Below are 11585 nucleotides of genomic sequence, written 5' to 3' on the forward strand. Positions count from 1 at the left end.
CCTCCGGCACAGGCCCATGGAACCGCCTCCATCTTCCGCCTGGCTGTTGGTGTTGCCCAGCCGCCTACAGATCAGGCTCTGGATGTCCTCAACTGTGAAAGGACACAGGAGGGACCCAGTTACCCTCGGAGCCACGCTGTGGGCATCAGGGTATTGCAGGGCCCAGTGCAGAGGTCTGTGGGGTGTTGGTCACCCCCTCCCAATCCCCTGAAGTGGGTGACTCTGATTTTGTGCCCTCCCTGCACAGGTACTGCGACCAGGTCAGGCCGGTCTGTGTCTGCAGGAGGCCAGCCCTTGGGGCAGCATGTGGACAGGTGTCCTAGGCCTGGGTCTAGTAGGTAACTTGGTGTGGCCACTGCTTTTGTGACAACGGTCATACAGAATGTCGGTGGCCTCGGGTACAGGGCTGGTCACACAAAGCACTCTAAGACAGACAGACTTTGGTCAGGAGAGGAAGCAGAAAGAACATTCCAGGCCGAGGCACAGGACATGAGAGGGCCTCTTGGGGCCAAGGACAACGTCCACTGGAGAAGCGTGAGGAAGGAGAACATGGCTGTGGCAGGCAAAGCAGGGGCAGAGTCCACATGGGACCCCTCTGCTCTGTTCTGTTCACTCTGAAGGGAAGCTCTGGAGGCAGGGGCTGTGTCTGTCTTGTTTGCTGTTGAAAAGAGGGATGCTGCCATTCTCCTGGACCGAATGAACACTGGCTACCTGGCCTGACACATACCCTGGTGAGCACGGGGCCCAGCAGCTGCATGGAGGCTGCCAGGGGCTCTGGTGTAGACCCTGACTGCTCGGTGAAGCCGGTCTGGGCAGGGTGTACACGGGCGGCAGGCCACCTACTGGCTAGCGCCCTCCCGTGGCTGCTGGTGCATCTTCCCACTGGGTATGCGGTTCAGGCCCAGGGTGGCTTCGGGCCCAGAAGCCCTCTGAAATGACCCACTAACTGTCTGTGTGCATTTTTCTGGCTATATCATAAGTGATCCACTTCTTATAAAGAAGAGGAATGTCTTGAATGTGAGGAAGCCATCTCGGTTGACTCCAGATCCCAGGGTCCCAGTGTGGTGCCTCGCATGAGGCAGGATTGGAAGGAGTCTGTCGAATATGAGAGAAGGAGGTTTAAGTCTGCAATGAGGGGCTTGCACCAGGTCATGTCTAAGGACCTTCCGGCTCTAGCAGGCGTCAGGGGGGGCGGGGGGGGGGGGGGGGGGAGGTCAGCGCTGCTTCGGGCGCATGGCTGCTCACCTAGATAGAAAGAAGCGTGCCCTAGACAGGATGGCGAGTTAGTCACACTGGGTTGTGTGCCTGGCCTAGGGTCCCTTGAGGAGGCCACCCAGGCAGGACTGTGGCTCAGGATGGGGGCAGCGCCCTATGAGGACACCAGGGCCCGGCTACTTACTCTCAGTCATGGCCAACTTGAGGATCAGCTCCCCCTGCAGGTTTTCTGAGGGATCCCCTCCTCGGAAGAGGAGTCGCGACTGAGCCAAGTCTTCCAGTCCGCTTATCTCAGCCATCTCCAGGTAGATGTGCTGCTTCTCACTGAGGCTCTGAGCTATCTGCTGGTCCTTCAGGTTCAGTCGCTCTGCAAAGCCACGTGGTGTCACTGTTGTCTGGGATCATTCCCCATGAGCCTGCAGGTGCTGGGGGGCCCTTGTAGGGTGGGGCTGGCCTCAGGGATCCCCGCTGATCCAAACTTGCTGAGAGGCAGTGGTGAGGGCCTGGCCCTGCCTTCTGATGACTTCCCCCAATTGTAAATATCAAACACAGTGGGGTGTGGTGAGACTATAACAGGCCTGATTTATTAGTTGGGGACAAACTGAAAGCTTTGTAAGTCTTATTGGGTTGTCGTAAAAAGTCATGACGTATTTTGTCTATGTTTTTCAAAGGTCATTTATTTATATAAACAACAAAGATCATCAATGATATATTGCCCGTTTTGTTCAATAACCTTTTGCCATCTTTCAGTGAGCTTCATAATTCAATATTCGTAGAAGGACCTGTCTTTATTTGCAAAAAACTGAACAAGGTGCTGATTTACAGCCTCATATGAATTGAATGTTATACCATGCAAGGAGTTTTGAAGACAGAGAAACAAGTGGAAGTCTGATGGCACAAGGTCAGGCAAGTATGGTGGGTGTGGCAACACAGCCCATCCAAGCTCCAATAATTTTTGACGGGTGATCAAACTCACGTGTGGTCTCGCGTTGTCGTGATGGAACACAACTCCTTTACAATTAACAACCTCTGGACATTTCTGAATGATGGATTCATTCAAACTGTCCAACTGCCGACAATACACATTCGAATTGATTGTTTGGTTCCTTGGTAGGAGCTTGAAAAACATGACACCTTTAAAATCCCACCACACTGAGAGCATAACCTTCCTCTGATGAATGTCTGCTTTCAATGTCACTTGAGGCGAATCATCACGTCGGAACCGAGACCATTTGCGCACCACATTGTTGTAAACAATCCACTTCTCATCACCAGTTATCAGTCGCTTCAAAAAAGGATCATTTTCCTCACGTTTAGTGAGCATATCACAGATGTTTAGACGCACCATCAAATGAACTTCTTTGAGTTCATGCGGAACCCAAATATCGAGCTTGTTTACGTATCCCAGCTTCTTCAGGTGGTCGTGAATGCTTGAATGATGGATGTTCAATGTTTCTGCAATCTCTCGTGTCGGGTAACGTGGGTTTGACTCGATCAATGCCTTTATTTTGTCATCATCAACCTCAGTGGGCCTCCCTGACCGAAGAGCGTCGTTGAGATCAAAATCACCAGCATGGAATTTCATGAACCATCGTTGGCACTGACATTCTTGTAGAGGATTGTCACGGTAAACTTTATGCAACTTTTCATAAGCTTGACGTGTGTTCTTTCCTTTATGGAAGTAAAACAGTAGAATATGGCAAAAATGCACAGTTTGGTCTTCCATCTTCAACTTGTAAAATCTCCAAAACTCAACCAAATTGCTCAATCTTTTTTTTAGAATGAAGCTAGAACTGTCAGCTGTCAAATGACATAGCAATAACATAGATGCGAATGACTCTAGTACTTCCAAAAGTGAACTAGTGCCATCTGTCGCAAACATGTGTCATGACTTTTCCGACAACCCAATAGTTTTCTAATCCTTTAGGTCAAACTCCTTCTTACAAGTTTCTTGGTTTTATGCTTTTTTGGCTGCTGTGACTGCAACTTATTTTATTAGACCTTCTCACTGGTGATTTTTAGTAGAGCTACATTACGTTCAGCTAAATGATTAATCACGCTTACCAGTTCCAATCATTTTCCAGTTGATTCTATTGTATTTTGTAGACAAATAGTCATGTCATATGCAAAACATAATTCTGTTGCCTGCCTTCCAATCATATCTTTCTTCTATTTCTCCCCATACTACCCTGGCTGGAAATTCTAGGAGGAAGATAATAACCAAGGGTGGGTGGCCCTGCCTGGCTCCTGATTGATGGGAGTGTCCTGGATGTTTCAAAGTTAGGGTGAGTTCAGTCTTTGATCAAAGATGGGAAAGAATATCTTGATAAAGAAAATATCTTTGTATTTCTAATTCACTAAGAATCTTGCTGGGAATGAGTGATGAATGGGCATTATTATTGTGTCACTGTGGTATCCATGTAGGACGGACATAGATTTCACTACCGTTCGGAGGAAAGAAAGAGTAAGAATGGGATGAAATGAAGACTGTGTTAGGATTACGCTTCCAGGGTCCAGTGGGATTTCCCCCTTCCTTTTGGACATTTTTATTAATACCTTCAAACATGCATCTCCCCACAAAGAGAAATAAAGTATATACTACCTGATTTTATGTATTTAATGCTTAAATGTTACCTAACTTAAAACAATGCAGTTAGTGAGAGGGAAGAGGAAGCTGATAGAAATCATAAAGTACTAGGAATTGTTCTTGGCAATGACCTTGCTGAAATCTCACAGGATGCTGTTAAAACTGGGAAGGAGAATGGATAGCACAATATGTTACATCCACACAATGGAATATTATTCATCGGTAAAAAGGGAGGAAGCTGACACCTTCTCCGAGGATGAACCTTGACAATATCATGCTAAATGAAATAAGCCAGATGCAAAAGGACATATATTTCATGACTCCACTTATATGAGGTCTCCAGAATAGCCAAATTCATAGAGACAGACAGTAGATGAGAAGTTACCAGCAGCTGGGGGAGGAAGGAATGGGGAGTGACTGCTAATAGGGACAGGGTTTCTTTTTTGGGCGATGAAAATGGTCTAAAATTGATTTGGTAGGGGCTGTGATAGTGTGATAAAAGCTATTGCATAGGATACTTTAAAAGGATGAATTATATGGTGTGAAGCTGAGATCCCTGGCCACAAAGCCAGGGCTGGTCTTGGTCTGCCTGGCTCTAGGAGGCTGTGGGGGTCCTGTGCTAGTGCTGTTATGTGACCTGCGACACCCACATCGAGCATCTCCCTGAACAAGGACCAGGGGAAGGGAGCAGTGTGTGGGGCTAAGCGATTGTGTTAGGAAGGGGCTCAGGGGCCCCGAGTGCCACCCCTTCCTCTCCCACACGCCCTCCAGAAGACCACTGCTTCATGCTGCAAATGCTCCACAGAGCTGCAGGGCATGAGGCAGCCCACAGCAAAATGCCTGGTCACCACCACATGGGGGACACATCTGTGGGCACGGAGGTCTGGACTGACTTGCCCTTACCTTGGAAGTCCCTCAGCCTCATGGCGCGGGCCTCGACCACCTTCCTTTCCTCTTCGGCCTCGCTGAAGGGCCCCTCCTCCTCATCCGGACAGCTGCAGGGACAGGGGACAGACAGATGGGTGAAAATGCCTCTTGGGCTGCCTGACCTCTGATGTGGGCACTGAGAGGCTTGTCTGCAAAACCAGCTGCTAAGAGTGTCTCATTTTGTGATGGATTTAGTTTGTTAATGGTGCAGGAGGAAAAGGAGGGAGAAGAGAAAGACAGCATTAGCATTTATCCAGTCTCAGGGTTGGGATGTAACCAGCCACAGGTTTTAAATGCCTGGTCACCACTTGGAGGAGACTGGGGACAGCTTGTTTCCTGGGGACCTGCTGGGTACAGGAGGCTGCAAGCCCAACAGAGCTGAAGCTGAGGATGGAGGAAGCTCCAAGCTGGCTGGCCATGGGGCCAGGTCACCTTTTCCTGTCTGTCAGGTGGACAGGGAGCCAGACATCACTCAGAGCCACTGGGGTGGGGTCCTGAAGGGTCCCCTGGCCCAAGGAGGAAGGACAGGATGTCATGACCTGCTCCAACAGGTCTGGCCCAGGACTGGGGGGACGGGGACAACCTGTGTGTCAGGTGGAATGTCCCACCAATATAGGAGGTTCGAGTTGCCTGGCCCTATGTCCCCTGGCCAGAGACATCGGGGCCCTTTTAACATCTGACGGGTTGAGCTGTTGTCAGAAGGAGCTCGAATGGTGCCATCTGTTCTCCTTTAGATGAAGGATGGACAAAGCACCAAGGTGGAAAGAGAGAGGAAAAGCAAAGGGTCTCCTGTCTGCTTGTCACCTCCGGCGCCTTCAGGCACTTCAAGGTCACCGCCAATGTGACAACCATCAAAGCCAAGGGCAAACGGCCAGTAGAGGGAACACAGGCACATGGCCCTGCTCACCTCTCGACAGCCCTTCGGATGTGGGCCATCCAGGCGTTCCTCTCCTCTTTGGAGCTGGTATAAATCTCATACATCTCGGGCCCTTGCAGGGAGGCGCTGATCAGAAACATGGCTTTCTCCTCGTTGGCCACTTCCCTCACAATGAGCTTTTGTAACGAGATGACGGGGCGCTTTGAGTCCTGCGGGGTGAAACACGGTGGGGAGGGTCACCTTCTACCCTACTGCAGGGTGCCCCACTCATTTACAAACAATTCAAAGCAGAAATATTTTACCATCTGAGGAAACATGATACTATTGCCATGTGTCCGTTTGACATGCTTAAGCAAATGTGTTTTACGATCAGTAACGAATGTCCATGGTACAAAACTCAAAAGAAGCAAGAGTAGATAGTATATAATAACAAATAACTCTTCCTTTTGACACTGTGCCCAAACACCCAGAGCCAATCAGTATTCCCAGTTTGTGTGTCCCCCAGAGATATGCTCCAGATGAACCAGTAAAACACACATTTTTAACTGGTTGTTATGGGCTGAATTATGTCCCCTCCCCCCAAATTCCTATGTTGAAGCCTGCACCCCCCGGACCTCAGGATGTGACTGTGTTTGGAGATGGGGCCTTTACAGGGGTGATTAAGGCAAAACGAGGCCATGTGGGTGGCCCTGATCCGACATGACTGGTGTCCTTACAAGACGAGATCAGGACACAGACACGCACGGGGACGACCGTGTGGGGACACAGGGTGCAGATGGCCTAGCAGCTTATCGCGTCCCATCACACGGGTGTGCTAGCGTCAAGACGAGACAATGGTTTGATGAAGCAGCCTGACCCTGTCTGCGATGCTGGGAAACCTCGAGAAGCTCTACAATGTCTGGGAAAGGTACATGGTCTCTAGTTTAGTCACAGAGGCTGCCGTCCTTGCCAGCTGAAGCTGGAGGCAAACCAGTTCTTTCAGCCCCTCAGCAGCGGGTACCCATGGGGGGAGGGCCTGACACCCAACCTCTGCAGTGAGCTCTGTGCTGTTAGAAGCTGAAGGACTGGGGTCACCTAGGTGAGCAGGGGAGGCCACATCCCCAGTGGACACGGGCCAGGAGGGATGATTGGCATCCCAGCTTGACTCCAAGTTCATGAGAGCTCACGGCAGGCGTGGCTCCCATGACAAGGGTGTTCTGGGACCAGCATGCTGTGGGGTCAACATGGTGACAGCACACAGGCAGGATGGCAGCTGCCTGAGCTCGTGTCCTGGGAGGGATGGAGGGGCTCCCCTGCCCAGGATGCTGGGGCTTGGGAGAACCTGAGCACTTGTGACAGAAAGAGCCACAGAAATGCAGAGGCGGAAACTGGAGAGGATGTTAGCATGAGCCCCTGAAGCCTAGTCAGGCAACTAGACAGCAAAATTCCACTGTTTCCATTCTCAGATAATTCTGCTGCCTTGCTGGAACCTTCTGGCCTTTGGGAGGACCCAGAACAACCAAGCACATCTGTAAGTTACCCAGGTGTGCTTTTCTAGCTGCCTTGTTCTGTACCATTCCCAACTTGTCGTTGATGCAGCACCACTGGCCGCCCCCACCGTCCAGCCGCCTTCTGTGCAGGCAGCTTTATAGCAGCCCTTCTACGAAGAGGGGGATACATACCACAGAAGCAAAGACATATTTCTGATCCTTTTCTTGTAGCAGCAAGAGCACGTCGGTCAACAGGACAGCAAGGACGTCTAAGGAGCGAGCACAGGAGGAAATGTATGGGGGGATATGGCCACGTGGGTCGTGCTGGGCAGCAGGGCAGACACGGAACCCCAGGAGGCCATCAGCACCACGGGGATTCCCGTCACTCTCAGCCCAGCACCATGACGCCTCCGCATGAGCCTAAGTGTTTCTTTTCACCTCTCACCTTCCTACCACCTCCCCGGGTTTCACCATTTAACACTGACTACTAGTCTCCTCTTGGAGGTCCCTTAGCACCTCCCACTTCGCTGCCAGGCCACTGTGCCCTGATGTTCTCCTGCTGTAATGGTGCCGGCTCGGTGTGGTCTTTGAGAATCTCTCACTGTGATTTCTCAAAGGTGAACTCATCACCATCCGTTCTTCCTGCCCCCCGGTCACCTGGGACCTGAGCCGCTGGACGCTCACATCCTGCCTCCTACTGGAGGGACATGCTCTTGCCTCCTCGTGCCCAAGCTTCCTGGTGGCAGCAGATTGGGTGCCTTGTCCCTGTAGGGACATCTCACGGCCACCCGCATGGCAGAGCTTTTCCACTTGGAAAAGCAAATCGTGAATTGCATTTCCAACAGGAGTGCTCATGTCGCAGGAAGCATAAACACTGACTTCTCGGGAGCTTCCTCGGACCCCATCTCAACCAGATGCCTTCTTTTGGGGTAATGCTCTTGCACTGCAGCCTGCTGGCTTCCTTAAAAGCATTTACCGTGCTTTTTGCTATTTTTCTGTTTACTACTTTCTCTCTCTGCCTGCTCCACCCGCCTGGGGGCCTGGCACACAGGAGGTGTTGAACTGTATCTGCAGGGCACACGTCACGCAAAATAAACAAACACATTCTGCCATTTGGCCACCTGAAGATTTGGCCACTCCCCTAAAGACCTTTAAAGATGCCGATGCTAGTGGACAGGTCAGCACGTTTCGGAGGCTCATGAAATGGACAGGAGACTTTGATGAGTCCCGAGCGCTCGCTGGTCTGGACTACACCATGGATTCTGGAAGCCAGGATCGGAGCACACCCTGAGCAGTGACTGGGATGCTCGGGGACACTGAAGTCGGCAGTTCGGGTGGCGTTTTCTACCCACACCGGGCTGTCAGTGGTTAGGTCCACTGTAGGCACGGCTGTTACAGCTGTTTCGGAAACCTGGGGCCTCAAGATGCTTTGGGATTCTGCTGAGAAGGCAATGACTCCCCGTGCTCTCTTCATCCAGTGGCCCTCTCAGTGTGCGCCACACCACCTCAGAAACTGGAAGAGGAGGGGGCTGGGGTCTCATTCTCACTACACAGTGGCTGCCTATGCTCATCCTGACTCAGCACACAACTCCTTTCAGCCATGAAGCAGCGGCTCTGCGCCAGCTGGCACCCACAAACCCAAAATAGTGCCCATGGATCCAGAGGACACCCGCTACTTCTAGATAGTGGTATCAATCCAAGAAGGGGCCACTGATCCAAGCAGGCCCCCTCCAGAGGGGGCCAAGGGCAGAGCTTCACCTTTCAAGCGCCCGGATGTGGTCTTCCAGCACAGGGTGCCCTCTAGGTGGAGCTGCCGCTGCAGCATGTCCTCTTTGCGGAAGGTCAGCCCGTTCTTCAGCTTGCTGGAGGACTTCAGGTCCATCTTGCCTGCGATCTCCCTGAGGCGCTGGCCTTTCTCGCACTCGCTGACCTTGGCGTCCACTTGTGAGATGATATCTTTGATGAGGTTCAGGGCCTGGGTCAGGTCTTCATAGTCCTCGGAGCCAGCTGCCAACACAGTAGAGTTTTAGCGCTTTCCTGTGTCCACGTTCACAAACATGACAGAGGTGGGCACACAACGGGGTCTGAGGTGGGTTCCCTGAGGCCACTGCTCAGAGGACCCTCGGAATTGCCTTCCAACTTGAATCTCCCCAGATATAAATGCTTCTCCAAAATAAATGCAACAGTCCAGCATTTTTTTTACCAACACAGAGCTTCTGTTGAATGCAGAAGCTAAGGTGCAATTAATTCAGTGACAAATGTAATGGCCACTCCTTGGTTAACAGACTCCCTGCGCCCTCCAGCTCTCCCTAACACTCCCTCCGCCTCCTGCTGTTACCAAGAGCTGGCTCCTCCCTCTCCAGGGGTGTGCCCTTCATTGCCCAAATCCCCTGGACACAAGGGAGGTGTGGTCAGCATTGCCCTGGCCTCTGAGAACTCCCAGCTGGGCCATGTGCCCCTTCTCTTCTGCCCTCCATGCTGTGGCACTGCTCATAAACATGGGAGCCATCTCTGGCTATCTGGATCACTCAGAAGTGACCCAACAAGGGCACTTGCTCTATCACTCATCCACTCCTTAGATGCTGACCTGCTATGGCCCAGCCTGTGCCAGGGGCTGGGGTAATAGCAAGTCAGTGAAGCCCCGTTCCCATCTTTCTTGGCTGGAAGCCCCAGCACCCCCACAATGATTCTGCATGGTGACAGCTTAGTTAATGATCGCCGAGCCCAGCAGCATCCAGAGAACCAAGGGCAAATCATAGAGGAGCACATATCCAACGCATGGTTAAAATAGGGTACAGGACAACAGAGACCACACCCAAAGCACCGATGGGCAAGGCAGCGACTGTACCTTCCGTGTTCTGGATGATACGTTCCACCAGCACGGGGTATTTGGTTATGCGCTGAGTGACAAGAAGAATGCACTCCTGCACGCCCAGCCGCCGCACAATGGAAAAGTTGCCGATTTTCTAAAAATGAAAAACAAAACCATGCTGTTCTGACATCTTACCTCCTGCCAAATCAGTGAATTTAACTTGGCCAGATACCGAGGTTGGGGGCTCCTTCCTCTATGGCTCATGGGGACCTTTGCTGCTTCACCAGAAATTTAAAAGCAGGGATCACCGCTGTACACATAAAGGCAACAAAAGCAAAGGCAGTCTGGCCTGTAAAGGTGGCCCCCGAGGCACCAGGAGAGAAGCAACCACAACTGGCCAGGGGACGGCCACGGGAACCACCCGGAGAACTGCACGATGCACACGCATGTGCGCACACACACACACACACACACACACACACACACACACACACACTTGTGCACATGAGTGCACCTTTATGTGTGTGAAGATCCTGACCCGGACTGACGGCTGTTGGGCCTTCCAGAACCAGGCGGGCCCTGTGCCTTCTGAACCGGCTCCCTGCAGGCTTCCGATACACACCTCTAGCTAAGAACCCAAGAAGCGGTCATTCTGAAGCCGTTTCTTGGCGGGGGCCTAGAGCAGCTTCCGGTGCTCTCCAGGGCACACCACACGCTCTGCTTTTTTGCTCCCATCACTCTCGTCTGAATTTCAAGAATGCCAGCCATCGCAGAGAGGACCAGGAGAGTCACTGTGGGATGTGTGACATTCTGGGGACAAAACTGTCTCCTTCATCTCATCAGAACCCTCCCACTTTCTAAGTACTTTAGGCTCATGACGTCGGGTGGCCTGTCCCACTGCTTACTACCAATGAATTTAGGCCCTAAAGTGACCTTCTCCCTTTTGCGTCCATCCACTGCAATGATAATGGAGTGAAATTTAAAATGCATCATTTGAACTCCAGACCATTAGTTACAGAATATCACTTCAGAATAAAGTCCTCGGGGTACAGGCAACAGGTGATGGAACTGTTTTGGAATGAAGTGTGCCGGGGCTGCCATACAACCATGCTGACAGAGCCTGGCAGCCTCAACCGGATGCATCTTTGGGACAGCCTTGCCCAACCTGGCTGACTCAGGCTGGGTGAAGCGTTTTGGTCCTGAGTTTTCAGTGTGCACACACTGTTAGGCAAAAGATGGGTACGGGTCATTCCACAGGCTTTGGGGGACATATGAGGACCAGAGAGGGGAGGAGAAAGGGAGGGGATGAAGGTTTAGAGCAAGGCATGCATCAGCTGAAGTGTCCGAGGCACAGTGGATGGGCTCCCTAGGGGATGGTTCCCAGGGCAGGGTGGCCCCTTGAAATGATACTTGTGTCACCTCAACAATCTGAGGAATGATGGTGAGCGGATTCCATGTTGGGGTTTGCAGGGGCATCTTAGGGGCCACCCTGGTGTGTCAGGGAACAAAGCTCTAGGTCTGCTTTGCTTTTACACCTTGGGATTTTCCAGAAGAGTCCACTGACATGTTCTTGAATTAATTCATGGTTAAGAACAGAAATAAAATGTGAAAATCGCTGGTTTACAGGTACCTTAATTTTAAGATCTCCAAACAGCTGTGTGTGTGTGTGTGTGTGTGTGTGTGTGTGTGTGTGTGTGT

The 11585-nt window shown here is 51.5% G+C and overlaps 1 protein-coding gene across 1 annotated transcript in view; it reads right to left on the reverse strand.

Annotated features, from left to right (window-relative positions):
- Positions 1-11585, reverse strand: part of ARHGEF18 (Rho/Rac guanine nucleotide exchange factor 18) — a 92892-nt gene that overhangs the window by 6457 nt on the left and 74850 nt on the right. The window contains exons 16-22 of the mRNA XM_019667652.1: positions 9924-10041; positions 8834-9082; positions 7268-7344; positions 5637-5815; positions 4706-4797; positions 1400-1582; positions 11-92 (exon numbers count right to left, since the gene is read on the reverse strand). Coding sequence (XP_019523197.1) covers positions 11-92; positions 1400-1582; positions 4706-4797; positions 5637-5815; positions 7268-7344; positions 8834-9082; positions 9924-10041 — 980 coding nt within the window. The remainder of the gene's footprint in view (positions 1-10; positions 93-1399; positions 1583-4705; positions 4798-5636; positions 5816-7267; positions 7345-8833; positions 9083-9923; positions 10042-11585) is intronic.

The sequence above is a fragment of the Hipposideros armiger genome, unplaced genomic scaffold (assembly GCF_001890085.2).
Source record: "Hipposideros armiger isolate ML-2016 unplaced genomic scaffold, ASM189008v1 scaffold_502, whole genome shotgun sequence".
NCBI lineage: Eukaryota > Metazoa > Chordata > Mammalia > Chiroptera > Hipposideridae > Hipposideros > Hipposideros armiger.